General features: G+C 52.6%; 1 protein-coding gene across 1 annotated transcript; it reads left to right on the top strand.

Moving 5' to 3' along the window:
• Window positions 1-490: 490 nt before the first annotated feature.
• Window positions 491-14173, top strand: Padi6 (peptidyl arginine deiminase 6). The gene is made up of 16 exons (XM_055611461.1): window positions 491-582; window positions 1138-1315; window positions 2017-2089; window positions 3063-3130; window positions 3852-3963; window positions 5176-5301; window positions 6968-7146; window positions 7344-7447; window positions 8393-8504; window positions 9853-9960; window positions 10142-10296; window positions 10987-11143; window positions 11229-11352; window positions 12887-12957; window positions 13332-13493; window positions 13940-14173. The coding sequence occupies exons 1-16, from the start codon at window positions 491-493 to the stop codon at window positions 14171-14173; spliced, it is 2055 nt and encodes a 684-aa protein (XP_055467436.1).
• The last annotated feature ends 1393 nt before the right edge of the window (window positions 14174-15566 follow it).

The following is a 15566-nucleotide window of genomic DNA, read 5'->3' as shown; positions in this document are numbered from 1 at the left end:
TGATCCCTCCCAAAGTGGCTCTGACCCACGGTTGAGAACCCTTGTCCTACAACCAAGACCCCCTCAACCTTGAAGCCTAGCACCCTGATTACAGCCTCTTAAGTCCTCTGGAGACTTTCACCCTCCCTGGCAGTTTCAGCTGAGTCTGCTAGTGTCTTGGTCCATATGGATTCCAACTTCCCAGAACTCCCCCACCCCCTGCTCTCAGGGGAAGGCTCTAAGCCATTAGCCTTCAATTCCCCAGGGCTGCAGGGTCCACAGGCAGCAGCTGCTAACCCACTGATACTGACTGAAAGACCCTCCCCTTTCCCTACCACCTCCCACAGCTGCCAGGGAGAAAAGCAAGTTCACCTGTGACCCCTTAACAAGGGGGCTGACCCGGGTGTTCCTTACCCTATTAAAGAGGCAGGCAAAGCCAAACCTGAGCCCTGGGCAGTTACTCTGGCTGAGAAGAGCCACTCCCGAGAGTGGCTAGCCAGGAAGCCCTGCCATGACCTTCCAGAGTGTCCTCAGACTGTCCCTGGACAGCCCCACCCAAGCCATCTGCGTGGTGGGCATGGAACTCACCTTGGACATCAGTGGGTGAGGCTCCGGGGTGTCGGTAAGGGGGTAACCAGAAGGAACGGTCTGGGGAGAGTCCCTGTGTCCAGGAGTCTAAGGTCAGTTCTCTTTGCTCCACTGGCTGGTCCTAAGGAATCCAGGACTGGGTCTCCGGGGACCCCCCATCCCAGCACAGGATACTGACTCACAGCTTTCTTCTGCCTCTTGCTTGTAAGATCTCCCTTAGCTTTGACCGAGGCCATGAGGGGTAGGTGAGGGGGCGTCTTGCCTGTAGTTTGTGCGTTTACTCGCACCGTGCTTGGAAGCTGAGGCTTGTATATAAAAAGGCTCGCTCACTCGTGTGCCATTGCGGGAGGGAGAGGTTGGGGCTGGAAATGATCAGAGGAAAAATTGGAGGTTCCAGGGGTAGGAACGGTAAGAGAAAGGCTGAAAACATTAGCTCCCCACACACACACACACACAACTTCACTGACCGAATTCTCAGTCTCGCAAGATGGACGAGGGTTGGAGGGCTGTCCTTCTGAACCCTGTTGCTTTCTATGCTACTGTCTCCTAACATCGTCTCTGGCAAAGCAGGTGTGCACCCAAGAATTGCGAATCCTTCACTATCCGTGGCTCCCCAAGGGTGTTGATCCACCTCTCCAGCGCTGTCATTACCGGGGAGGAGGGCGGTGTGGTGTGGCGGCCGCTGATGCAACCCACAGAGGCCCTAGTGAGGATGGTGTCGCCCAGCCCAACCATAAACGAGGACAAGGTGAGCCACGGAGGAGAAGGGAGGCGGGTAGCCTTTACCTACCCAGGTGATTCCAATATGGCAGCCGGCAAGACTAGAGCCCATTGGCAATAGACCGGCCCAGGGCAGACCCAGGTTCAGCTGTCTGTGGGCAAGGGAGCAAGGCAGGAAGGGGATGGTGAGATGTCTGTGTCTGTGACAGGCAGTTTCCTGCGGCGAATTCACTCCCTTGGGTAAGCGCACTGTGTCTTGAGTAGGTCAGAACCAATGTTGTGAGCTCTGGGCCAAGCGGTGTGTACAAAGTAAGTCTAGGTAACCGGGAAGAGACTCAAAAGTACAAGGTCTCACCTGAGGTACAGAAAGATCTCAAGGCCAGCAGGAGCAACTTCAGCGAGACACGCTCTGTCTTGTTCTTGTTTGTTCGAGACGGGCTTTCCCTGTGTAGCCCTGGCTATCTCGGAACTTATTCAGTAGACCAGGCTGGCCTCAAAACACAGGTGACCCACCTGCCTCTGCCTCCTGGGATTAAAGGTGTGCGCTGCCACTGCCCGTCGAGACACAAGCTTAAAATCCTAAGTGGTCCAGGCCCCAAGGCCAGCTCATGGTGGGTCACTGGAAGCTTAGATGCTGGTCCATAAAAGCCAGGGTCAAATGCTTAGGCCCAGTCTGTGGTGCTGGGGCTGTGCTCCTGCCCTTACAGATTCGCTATGCTGTCTCCACAGGTGCTGATCTCCTACTACTCTCCCGATAAAGAGGTACCCCTGGCCACAGCTGTGCTATTACTCACCGGCATTGGTGAGTCTTGATTCCTCTTGAGAGCAGGGCAGGTGATGCCAAGCAAGGAAGAGGATTCTCTGTGCATAAATCGTCTATTGGTCCCATGGCATCCACATACCCATTCCCTTGAAGTTCAGTCACTCCTCCCTTCCTGTCTTAATTTACTGGATGACAAAAACAACCAGAATTTGAATTCTCTGCCCACCTCTCTGTTCTTGTCACTGACCAGTCTGGTCCAAAGTTACTGTGTCACCTCACCATAGACCTCTATCCTTAGCTTTACTGATCTAAGAAAGCCTTACTCTTCTATGTGTGAGCACTCTCAAATGAGGGTAGGAGGGGAGCCCATCAGATGGCCTGGGACTGGAGTTAAAGGTGGTTTTGAGCTACTTCCTGATGCATGCTGGGAACTGAACTCAGATCCTCTCTAGCTGCTCTTTTCACAGCTGCTTTATATAAAGACCCAGGTGGCCACTGTGGACGACTCCCTCCCTGACTTATTCGTGGAAATTGGCCTGTCTCTTGAAGACCCGGCCTCTAACTAGCTGTGTCCAACCTGTGGCCCAGTATAGCTACGGCTATATCCCAATATAAAATTGCACACTTAAAAAAAATTAATATTTTTGTTGGGCCATGGTGGCACATGCTTTTAATCCCAGCACTTGGGAGGCAGAGGCAGACAGCTAAGTTTGAGGCCAGCCAAGTCTACAGAGTCCAGGACAGTCAAGGCTACACAGAGAAACCCTGTCTCAAAAAACCACAAAATTAGAATTTGAGACTTTTTTAATGTGTGATTTACTCTTTAACTCCATTGCATGGCTCTCCAGAACAAATCTTGCAGGTGCAGATGCTAAACTTCTTGACATTGAGATAGCACATTAGGTTTTCTATCAACTGTGTCAGAAGTTGGGCTCACCCTGTGAGTCACCAGAGCTTCTGGGCCCTGTTAGCAGCCCAGGTGTCTGAGATGCCCACCCCCCTTCCCTTTCAGAGGTCTCCCTGGAGGCAGACATCTATCGAGATGGACAGATGGACATGCCAAGTGACAAGCAGGCTAAGGTGAGGCTGCCTGGTCAAGGGAGTGGGGAAGGACCTAAGAGAGCCATCCCTGACCCTAAGGCCCACGTTTATCTGACCGATGTGTCTTTAAGTTGCACTGATATACCCCAAGTCAAGTCAATGAAGTAAACTTCTGATTTACTGAAAAGTAGCCAGGTGTTTGTGCGCGTGTGTGCCTAGCTAGGGGTGTGGGGTATATGTGTGGTTTTTAACCCCAGCATCCTGGGGTAGAAGCTGGAAGATCAGACTTTGAAGACCCATCCTCAGATAACATAGGGTATTTCAATCCAGCTTGGGCTACAGCCAATCCTGTCTCAAAATAAAGCCAGATGTGGTGGCACCTGCCTTTCATCACAATACTGGGATGGCTAATGCAGGATGGTGAGCTTTTAATGCCACTGCAGGCTTTTACACGTCAAGACTTTGTCTCAAAACAAAACCAAAATAGACTGGATGTCCAGAGGCACTGGCCTGGTTATGTGGTCATCTAGAACAGTTAGCCGCCACCCTGGACCTCCAGTGGGGCATTCCTCTGTCCTTACATTTCCAAAACCAGGCAGCAACCATTACCTGTTATTAGCTTTTGTCCAAAGCCCTCTGTTCCCACAGGTCATCTGTCTCAAACTGTTTCCTGGGTCCCCAGGGACTGTGATGACAAAGATCTACATATGTTCAGCAGATGGTTTGTCTCTTTCCTGCCTAATGTCCCTGTCATTTGCAGAAAAGATGGGTGTGGGGCCCAAACGGCTGGGGCGCCATCCTGTTTGTGGTTTGTAATCCCAGTAATGCAAAAGTGCCTGATGACCAGTCCAGCCCTGAGATGACCCCCAAAGGTACTTCCCCTTGATGTCCCCACTTCTCTCAAGCTCTGGCCACCCCTCAGCACACAGGCAGGTCACAGCTACTCTCAGGGAGACAAATCTTTTTTCACAGGTTGGAAGTCAGGTGCTCCCTGGAAGAGCGTTTGCTTAACGTGTACAAAGGCCCTGGGTGACATTACTGGCATACCCAAGGTGTTTATGTCTTGAAGCTGTGTAATGAGAGGCCACATGGCTTCATACAATGATGTGTATAGGTTTTAAAAGATCTAGTTTTAAAAAAGTGTGAGCCATGTGCATGCCTGTAATCCCAGCATTTGAGGAGGCGGAGGCAGGCAGCTCTGAGTTGGAGGCCAGCCTGGGCTACAAAGTGAGTCCAGGACAGCCAAGGCTACACAGAAAAATCTTGTCTCGAAAAACAGATCTTTTCATAGCCAGGCAGTGGTGGTGCATGCCTTTAATTCCAGAGCACAGGAGGCAGAGGCAGATGGATTTCCGAGTTCAAAGCCAAGTCTGTAAATTGAGTTCCAGGACAGCCAGGGCTAAAGAAACCCTGTCATAAGGAACAAAAAAAAGTTATTTGTTACATGTGTGTCTACATGAGCTTATATGTGTACCACGTGTGTGGTGTGAGCTGGAGCCCCTGAGGTCAGAGGGTAGCAGGTCTCCTGGAGCTGGAATTTCATTAGCTGGAAGCTACCTGAGCTGTGGGTGCTGGGAGCCAAACCCAGGTCCTTTGGAAAAGCAGCAGCTGCTCTTAACCACTGCGCCAACTCTCCAGCTCGTCTGCGTATGTGTCTTTGAGACAAAGGTCTCGTGTAGCCCAGGACTTTGTGCATGTTAAGCAAGCACTCTACCAGCTGAGCTACATCTTTAGCCCCCATGAAAAGGCTTAACAGCATTTCCTGGCTGTGAGTGAGCCTTGTCTTGACACCTGGGAGGTAGAGATGAGACGCTGACCTCATGTGGTGGCTGAGAATTCCCATTCCGTGAAAAGGGGTGTGAGCACCTCTCTCCAGGGAGCAGGCTGGAGGACCTCTGGCAAGGGCAGATGATAGCTTATACCTGTTACCTCGACACCTGGAAGGCTGAGGCAGGGGGACCACTAAGTTCAAGGCCAGCCTAGATGACCAAGAAAGACTTGATCCAATTTCCACCCCTAACCCCGTTGGCTCACTTTTCCCATCCTGGAGCCTGGCCTGAGCCTCTGACCATCCTTTTGCCCAGAAATACAGAACCTGTCTCAGATGACCCTGATTGTAGAGGGCCCCAACCAAATCCTGAAGGACTACCGCCTGGTCCTCCATACCTCCGAGGAAGAGGCGAAGAAGGCCAGAGTCTACTGGGGCCAAAGTAAGTCTCCCGCCCCCACTCTGCCTCAGTGTGCTGGTCAAGTGGTGGCCCTATTCCACCTCTAACAGGCTGCCCAGAAGCTAGAGTCACAGGTCAACAGGCTGTGTGGCCAGGTCTGTGCCGCAGGGGCTGTCTGGCTGCCACCTTTACCAGAGCAAGTTTACACACACCATGGGTTAGCCAGTTCATCTGGATGATGCCAGGTTTCTCTTGACTGTGAAAGAAGTGCATTTGAGTTGATAGGACACCCTATAGATAATATCCTGAAGTAACTCCTGCTAGGAGGATCCATTAACAAAAACAAAAACAATCTTAAGGGTTAGAGAAATGGCTCAGAGGTTAAGGGCACTGACTGCTCTTCCAAAGGTCTGGAGTTCAATTCCCAGCAACCACATTGGTGGCTCATAACCATCTATAGTGATATCTGGTGCCCTCTTCTGGCCTACAGGCATACATGCAGGCAGAACACTATAAATAAATCTTAAACAAACAAAAAACCAATTGTATGTGGGTGTCTTGCCCACATATTGTCTGTCTAGCCTGGAAGCACCTTCTTAGCCAAGGCCTCGCTATAGTAAACTTCAGAATCTAGTGACTCAGAAGCCAGAGTGGCAGCCATCATGGCACCCCATCCCCTGATCACTCCCTAGACAGCAAGTGGCATGTGCTGTTTACGGTCCAGGTTGACTGAAGGACCTGGGGAAAGGGTGGAATGGACAGGCAGTTGTTGGCCTTGACTTCCCATAACTGGCCTAGGAGTGGATGAGAAAGGACCCAGGTGGCGACAGTGATGCCAGGGAGATGCTTTGGTAGCTTAGCTGTCAGATGATGTCCAATGAGAATGAGCAGTCTGGAGTCTAGCTACTGACAACGTAGTCACCAACCTTTAGGGCTCTTCTGTGCTTTTTCACTTGATCTAAGAGACTGAAATGGGCTTTGTGGTGGCAGTGGCAGGGTACCAAAGCTCTGGGTCCCTCCAGATGTCCCTGGAGGGGGGGGGGGTAGGTCATCCATCCATCCTCGTGTTTGTGGCTGGCAATCCTGGTGAGGCTGCCAAGCCCATCTTCGCATGCCAAGTCTCTCTCACCTTTTGGGCCTTCGTTCCAATGTTCCTCCGTGGCTGTATTTATGAAACCACCTGTGTCATTCAGACTGAACACTCGAGTTGTGGTCCTCTGCTGAGTCCCAACTCCTAACATGTCCGCTAAGGGCCTTCGAAAGCCTGTTGGTGCTGAGGCTGGGGCGGTAGTTCTGTCAGGAAAACACGTTAATCGTGAACTAACCTGAGTCCGGACCCCAGCACACACTGAAGTCTAAGTGAGGTATGGCTGTGCATCTGGAGCCCCAGAGCTGGGCGGGTAGAGAGAGATGGCAGGATCCTCGGAGCTTGCGGCCCAGCCAGTATTAGCCGGCTGGATCTGTAAGCTCCTGGTCCAGCAACAGAGATCTTGTCTCAAATAAGGTAGTGATTGAGGACGACGCCTATGCCAACCTCTGGTCCCCACACACGTGTGCACACACATGCAAACACGGTATGGTGGTGCACTACATGGCTCTTAAGAGTCCCTGAGCAAGACAGGTCACTAGCCTGCTATGCTTGCCCACCAGGAACAGTAATGCCAGCCACGCAGCTGTCACAGCTGGGCACCCCGTTTATCTCTCCTAGAAGCCTTACCTTCTCTCTTTGTACCGGTATTGGGACCTGACAAGCCCTTCTATGAACTGGACCCCTTAAAGAACCAAGGCAAAGAGACTTTCTACATAGAAGCCATGGAGTTCCCATCTGCCACCTTCTCCGGCCTGATCTCCTTCTCTGTCTCCCTAGTGGAAAAGGCTCTTGATAAGGTATGCTACCGTGTCAGCGAGGGCTCCTGGGCTTGGTGGAGGGAGGTGAGCTACGGCACAAGGCAGGACACCAAGGAGTACGGCTCTCGGTCCCTCCAGCTGGGGCTGTTACAGGAAGCTGTGGGCACAGGGAAGGTGTAAGGGGGAAGGTGGCAGATGAAGCCAGGTCCTGATGGAGAGCCTGTCATACATTGCAGTCACTCCCAGAGCTGCCACTGTACAAAGACACTGTGGTGTTCCGGGTGGCACCTTATATCTTCACGCCCAACACCCAAGTGCCCCTGGAGATTTACCTGTGCAGGTAAGAGGGCCTCAAGCCACCCTGGCAACGTGGGTCCCTGGCACCTCTCTCCCCTCCATCCTCTCCCCAGGCAGTTGGGAGACTCAAGTAAGGTCTCTAAAGAGTTTCACTGGGTGTCAAGGATAAATGCTGGGCCTGGGCCTGGACTTAGAATCCCTGCTAGGATACTTGCCAATTGTGACTCGCCAGTGCAGTCAACTCTGAGGGTCTAGTGGTTTGTAAAACTGGATGTCTTGGGCTGGAGAGATGGTTCAGAGGCTAAGAGCACTGGATGTTCTTCCAAAGGTCCTGGGTTCAATTCTCAGGACCATGAGGTGTGTCTCACAATCATCTACAATGAGATCTGGTGCCCTCCTCTGCTGTGTAGACACACATGTTGGCAGAGGATTGTATAAATAATAAATCTTAAACTGGATGCCTTGATATCAACCTCAAATGTTACTTTGTGCCCAATGAAAGGATGTTCACCGTGGAGCCACAAGTGTTGGTGGCAATCCCAGCACTCGGGAGACAGAGGCAGGGCAGTCAGTTTGAGGCCAGCCTGGTCTACACAGTGAGTTCTAGGACACTATTGTAGGAACAATAAAAAAAAAAAAAACCTCTCTCAAAAACCCAACTCAGATTTCCAAATGTGCCTGTGTTTCCCGCGCCCCCACAGATATGCCCTCATTGGCCATCTTGAGCTGCCCTTAGGAAGCAAACAGTCCTCCAATAGTTTGAGCAGGGGAGCTCATACTGGGGTAGAATAAAGGGGGTGCACAGAGGTGATCAAAAAGTGTGGACGGGGTTGGACCAGCACCAGCCATCAGCATGGTCTAGGCAAAAAAATTTCCAAGCCAGTGACCTAAGCTGAGGTAGGAGACTACCCTCCCCTCACCCCCTGGGACAGGGAGTGTGACTGTTGTGAGGACCTTGAAATCACAGTGGGCTTCTCCCTTGTGGCAGGGAGCTGCAGCTGCAGGGCTTCGTGGACACAGTAATAAAACTGAGCGAGAAGAGCACCGTGCAGATGGCAACTGTCTATGAGGACCCCAAGCGCCAGGGCAAATGGCTCCAGGTAACTGACACCCCTGGAGGGGAAGCAGGGAGGCTTGGCCCGTGCCACAAGACGACCTTCATAGTGAGCCAACACGCCACCGAGGCATGCTTGCTTGTTGAGGATAAATCTGGAGTCCAGCCCCCCTTCTTCCAGATGTTTCACTTTTCACGATCACAGCTGAGCAGGGCATGGTGGCGCACGCCTTTGATCCCAGCACTCGGGGAAGAGGCAGGTGGATCTCTGTGCTTGGTCTACAAGGCCAGTCAAGACAGCCAAGGCTACACAGAGAAAACCCTGTCTCAAAAAAAAAAAAAAAACCCAAAAAACACAGCTAAGGCCTCAGTCTGGGCTTGTGCCTGGCCCAACATCGGGACCAGAGCTGGCTCGGCTTTGGTTCTGGAAGGTCCTTCTGCTCCAAACATCTCTGAGCACTTCCCAGGGGCTGGTGTGCCACCAGGGGCCTAGGATGAATAAGGACAGATGCCCTCACTCCAGACGCTGAGGATGAGAAAAGGGGACAGATGATGACAGCCTCTGGCAGGTCATTCACATGGCTGTGAAAACCTTCGGATGGCTTATAAGCCGGGCTCTAGTGGGGCTGGGCGCCACCAGCTCCTCGGGTGGCTGTGCCGTTGGCATGAAGGTTGCAATGTGTGTATGTAAGACTTGAACCATGGACTAGGAGACCCTTCCAGCCAAGTACGGAAGCCAACACAGAGCAAGGTAGAGCGACGCTTTAAATGGTACAAGCCAGAGTTGAAAGGTGAAGGGCGAGGGCCGCAGCTCCAAGTCGTTGCCTATAGAGTCCCAAGTTCAGTTCTCGGCATTGGGTTGACTGGGATGTGGGGGTGGTGCATGCTTGTAATCCCAGCACTTGGAGATAGAGTGGAGAGGTAGGAGATGAAGAACTCAAAGCCAGCCTTGGCTACAAAGTAGGTATAAAGGCTACAGGAAACTCTCTCAAAGGACCTCCCTTGTCTGCGAGGGCGCGCGCACGCGCGCACACACACACACACACACGGTCCCCCCCTTGGCTGAGATGCAGGGAACCCTGGTGGCGGGAGATCTGGACAGAAGACTTCACAGGGCAGGTCAGAGGTCATAGTGACTGCCTATGGGTCCCAGAAACAAACCAACTTGCTTTGTAAGTAGACCTGACAGGTTTGTCAGTGGGTTGGAGGACAAGAGCTTCTCGGTCTTACATGGGGAGGTGGGCTGTGAGTAAAGCCTCCAGGGAAAATCTGGAGGGATGAGCAGGAGCTAGTCGGAAGTTTCTACCTTTTCTCTGGCTGCACCCAGGGATCCATGCGGCAGATGTGGAAAGCCGCTGATGGAGCATTAACCACCGTCTTCCTGTCTCCCCTAGGATGAGATGGCTTTCTGCTATACTCAGGCTCCCCACAAGACCATCTCCTTGCTTCTCGACACCCCTCGGGTTCCCAATCTGGACGAATTCCCCATGAAGTACTCACTGGTGTGGAGCTTGGGCTATCTGAAAATCAACTTCGCCATCCTGGTGTTGAGCCAGGGATGGAGGGGGATAGTGGGGGGGGGGGGTACCAAGTGGCCCCTGGGGGGAGGGAGAGATGCACCTGACCATCAGTAGTGAGATGGCTCCTACATCCTGTCCGTCCCCCGACTGGGTCTCCTCCTAGAGTCCTGGACTTGGCTACCTGATCCGCCCAGCCAAGGACCACCGAGTGGCGAGCCTGGATTCCATCGGGAACCTGATGGTGTCCCCGCCCGTCAAGGCCCAAGGCAAAACCTACCCGCTAGGTCGGGTCCTCATTGGTGGCAGCTATTACCCAAGGTGAGCAGGGAGGCCAGAGGGCAGCAGGTGACCCAGGCATCTTAAAGCTAAAGGAAAGGGCCGTCACCCTGGTTCCAGTAACTTGGCTCCCCTCAGCAGACTTGCTCAGTATTCCTCTGGAAACTGAAGCACACTTGAGCCTTCGGTTTGTGTAGCACTTAAGTTAGAAAGTAAGCTTGCTGGGTGTGGTGGCGAAGACCTTTGATCCCAGCACTTGGGAGGCAAAGGTGGTGGATCTGTGAGTTCAAGGCCAGCCTGATCTACAAAGCAGTCCAGGACAGCCAGAACTATACAGAGAAATCCTGTCTCAAAAAACACAAAAAGCAAGCTTGCAGGCAGGGCTAGGAAGTGCTTGCCTAGCAACCAGGGGTCTCTGGGTTCAGTTTTATTCTTGATTCGAACCTCTATGAACTGAAGACCACCCTGAACTATGGGGGATTCTGTCTCAAAGTAAAAACTACCAAAAAACTTTTAATTCCTCAGTTTAGATCCAGTGATGCTGTTGGCCCAGAAAGACTTGGCTTTTCACAAAACATGGGGTTGGGTGGGAATGGCATTACTCTGAAAGTGGGTAATCCCATAGGCCATCATACTCAATTGGCAAGAGTGGTCCCAGCCTGACGGTGGCCTGATTCTCAGTGGCCCCAAGCAACAGCATCTCAAAGGCCGCTCTCTCCCTCTTCCTTCCAGCGAAGAGAGCCGGAACATGAGCAGGGACCTGCTAGACTTCGTGTATGCCCAGCAGGTGCAGGCACCCGTGGAACTCTTCTCAGACTGGCTGATGACCGGCCACGTGGATGAGTTCCTGTGCTTCGTCCCTGTAAATGACACACATGATGACGGGAAGGTTTGTGTTGGGGGCTGGAGAAGGGAGCATCTGCTGAAGACTCTAAGGACCCTGCACAGCAGGTGACTCTGGCCTTCCTTCCCAGGGCTTCCGCCTGCTGCTGGCCAGCCCCAGTGCCTGTTTTGAGCTGTTTGAACAGAAACACAAAGAGGGCCACAAAGATGTAACCCTGTTTGAAGGCATCAGAGCGGAACAGCTGTTTTCTAATGGTAAGGTGACTCTTCACCTGGTACCTTCCTTTTTCTTTAAGATAGAATCTAAATGTTGGCATGCTTTAAAAAAAAATATCTTTCTCCCAACTCCAATCCCTTTCAACACCAGGTAGGAGAGAGAAAGGGTTAGTCTGAGAGGGAGCTCAGTTCTTAGCTGCTGCTTGCTGGTTTAGGGTCATCGGGTTCCGTGGAGCCAGTCCAACCCTTGTTTAAGGAGATCTCCAACTTGTCTCACAACAGGAAGCGGGAGCAGCCTTGTTCTTCCTTTCTGGGCTCTGGCATTTATTCTTTCTCCAGAGTCCTCAGATCTAAACTATCTGCAGTTGACAAATAGCTCCTCTCAGAGCCTGCATGAGGGCTGCTGTGGACTATCTGAATCAGTCTCACATCCCACACCTGGGACCAAAGCAAAAACATGTTTATATCCGCAGTATCTAAGTGGCCCTGGCTGTCCTGGAGCTCACTCTATAGACCAGGCTGGCCTTGAACTAAAGAATTCGGAATGCCTCTGCCTCTGGATTGCTGGGATTAAAGCTGTGTGCCACCACACCAGCTACCTTCTAGAGCTGTGGTTCTCGAGCTTTCTAACGCTCCGACCCTTTAATACGGTTCCTCGTGTCGTGGTGATCCCCAACCATAAAATTTTTGTTGCAATTTGTGTAACTTTGATCCTGTTATGAATTGTAAATGTTTTTCCAATGTTCTTGATTGCAACCCACAGGTTGAACCTCTGTTTCTAGAGTCTTAATTTGTCATCCTTGGTAGACAGGGAAACCTAAGAAGTGCTGGGATGGCCCTTGTTGGGGCACCCCATACCGGGATGGGCCACTCTGTCCAAAGTGGCTCCATTAGCCCCAACCGGTGATGAGGGGTCACTGGGCTTAGTACCTGGCGCTAACACTTGTGCTTAAGGAAAGCACAAGAGGACCAGCAGGAAAGGTATGTCCTGAGCCAACTTCTGACATAAACATGATAGAACTCAAGAGTACTACCTTGCTCCAGAAAAGGAGGTGGAGGCATCAGGTTGTCAGGTACTCAGGGCTACCTACCCCTCTCAACTCCTGAGCGACTGTGTGGTAGGGCCTAGGGACACGTTTCTTGTCAAAGAGTGAGCAGTCGCGGGGATACATACCAGAAGGCAAAGGCTGTGTCACCTGTGAGCTGGCGGGGAAGGAACAAAGTCCGAGCTCTTGACCACAGGTAGAAGGGTGCTGGTCCACACTTAGGTGGTTATCGTCACAGAGCTGTGCAGAGGACCGAGGCGTCCAGCTGAGTTTGTGGGGCTGATGTCACCATCCTAACATCGCTGAGATTGCTTCCCTGGAGCCAGAGTTGGTGACTAGTGGCGGTAAACCCTGCCTGGGTTTCCGGTGTTGGGTACTCTGATGAACATCATCAGATCTATGATATCGGGCCCAGATTGTGGTCCCTGAGACTGACTCGGGCAGTCATGGGTCGGAGGATGTGCCAGTTGCTGCTGGGTCAAGCTGGGTGTTGATTTGACCCCTGCCTGGCCTCTCACTTTCCACAGGGAGGGAAGTCAGAACTATTGCCCAGATCCTGGCTGACGAGACCTTACGAAAGCAGAACGACTATGTGGAGGTAAGGGCCTGGGGTGCAGGACGGTCCCCAACAAGGCCTTGGCTCTGCAGGTCTCTCAGGAAGGTCTTTGATCCTAGTGGGGAGGGGAGCAGCTGCCAGGCCCAGATACGGACTTCAGGGGCTTTGTGACACTAGTGGCCACCCAGCAAAGACCAGTCCAGGGATACACCAATCTCTCCCACCTTGGCCTTTTCTCTGAACTCGCTTCACCTTCAGACTGCCATATTGTGCTAAGGATGCTGTCACGGCCCTACAGGGCTCCTGAGATTCGAGCCAAACAGAAGCCTCTCCTTTTCTGGATCTGTGAAGGAGCAGCCCCTTCCTGATAAGGCTCACAGTCCCCCGGCCCCTCTCCCCCTTTCCCCGTTCTGCAGAGGTGCATCAGCCTGAACCGCACCCTCCTGAAGAAGGAGCTGGGACTGGTGGACAAGGACATTATTGCCATCCCGCAGCTCTTCTGCCTAGAGCAGCTGACAAACGTCCCCTCCAACCAGCAGACCTCAAAACTCTTCGCGAGGCCATACTTCCCCAACATGGTGAGGGCGACGGGCATGCCTGGTTCAAACACATCTGCTGGTGCCAGATGGGTGTGGCCTGGGATGGAAGCCATACATAGTCCTCTGGGTTCAGTGTGCTGAGCATGAGGGAAGGCATTCTTTAAAGGTAGGTTGGGATAGGGTACACAGACAAGGCCAGAGCATCAAATCCAGAGACGAAGATCTGTTAAGTCACTAAGGTTAGGTTGCTGGTCAGCTCTGCTGAGAAATACTGGCAAACTAAGGAAAACCAGATTGACTTCACTGAGATTGATTAGTGATGCCTACACAGCCACAGGCCTTGGCAGTCAGGCCAACCCTAAAGTATGTGGTTTTTCCCTTTATCTAATTCTTGGTCCCCTCTCCACCAACCACAACCACCTGCACCAGAGGGCAGGACAGCTTTCTCAAGGCTGTCCTGCTTGACCCCCGCTCTGTCTTAACAGCTGCAGATGATCGTGTTGGACAAGAATCTTGGAATCCCCAAGCCCTTTGGGCCCCGAATCAAGGGCACCTGCTGCCTGGAAGAAGCCGTCTGCGGATTACTGGAGCCCCTGGGTCTCAAGTGCACGTTCATTGATGACTTTGACTGCTACCTGACCAACCTGGGAGACGCCTGCTCCTGTGCCATCGTAAAGCGAGTGCCATTTGCATTCAAGTGGTGGAAGATGGTTCCCTAAACCCTGGGCCCAAACGACCTTAACCAGAAAGCAGTGTTTGCACGGGGGTTGTAGGGAACGGAGTGTCACGGTAGATCCCTCAGAGCCACCAGCCTGACACCTCTTGGGCGGGGGAAAGGGGAGAGAAAACTGTCTTTATACAAACTCACTATGTCAATAAAGCACAGGTGCTCTGAATTTGCCTACGGGAAGCTGCCTTACTTTGGAGAAGGGGCTGCTCAGGAAACTTGCCCCACTTGGGTAATGGGAAATACAGCTGAACTTGAAACACTTTGACGAAGCTAAGCCACACTGATCTAAACTCCAAGCTGGAGGGAGGAGAGGGTCACCCCTAACACCTGGTCGGCTGGCCCCAGCAGATGGAGGCTCTCCTGGTCTCCTTGCTCTGTCAAGTGACCTGAGGGATAAAGGTGACTGGGTAAGCCTGTGCTGACCCTTAAAGCCTGCTGCAGGCCCCACTCTTAACAAGGCCTGGCTTACTGCCTGTGTCAAGGACAGCTGCTGTTAACAGCAAAAGGTACCTACCCTGTGGGCTCCGACCATCCTTGCAAACCTGAACTGGGTGGTGCTAATCCTGTGTGAGTAGGGGCCAAAGCAGGGTCTGGGGCCAGCAGTGAACCACATTACAACCCCACACTCCTGAGGATTGTACGTAGCATGGGGGTGGGGTGGCCTTGAAGTCTGATGGAGCAAGGGTGTGCAGGGCCTTACCCCAAGGTGTCCTGTAGGGGCTTCCTGCCCCGCACAGTGTAGATGTGACTCAACAGCTCTGGGCTGGAGGAGCCTTTTGGTGACTTGAAGCTATTAAAGCTGGGAGAGCTGCTCAGGGCCAGGTAAAGGTTTGAATTTGCCAGCTATTCTGGACTTGGTGACAACAGTTTGTCTTGTTCATTTGTTCTCGACTCCACTGACACTTCAGAGGTCTTTGTGGCTCTGGCCCGTACTGGACTGTGACACACTGCTCTCGGAGGGTAAAGGCTCCCGTAGCTACTTGCAATCCCGTTCACGGGTGGCAAGTTGTAGATCCATCCTGGAGTCGGGGAGAGCCTGAGCCCAGGAGGGGAACAGCACCTGCTTGCCTCAGCAGGGTTCCTTCCCGGGGGTGGGGTGGAGCTTGCCTACCTCTGAGGTCCCTGAGCAAACACTTGCAGGCCTCCTGGAGGCCTGAGCTTGGCTGTTGGCCCCTGGGCTACAGCAGCATGGGCACTGAGACACCTGCCACCGGCATCTATCTTCCACAGACCCAGACAGTGGCAGCTTCTCAAAACCGGTTCCAAGTGGTTCACAGAGCAGATGGTCCCTAAGAGTTTCTCAGGTCTGGCTTATGAGCGGCCCCTCAGCCTCGGCCTTGTACATTGTTAGTGGGGAAAAAAATGAACCCTGTCCCTGCGTA

Source organism: Psammomys obesus, unplaced genomic scaffold (assembly GCF_907164565.1).
Source record: "Psammomys obesus unplaced genomic scaffold, mPsaObe1.curated_primary_1811, whole genome shotgun sequence".
NCBI classification, from domain to species: domain Eukaryota; kingdom Metazoa; phylum Chordata; class Mammalia; order Rodentia; family Muridae; genus Psammomys; species Psammomys obesus.
The sequence above is the reverse complement of the archived record's forward strand: the minus strand, read 5'-3'. Positions and strand labels throughout refer to the sequence as shown.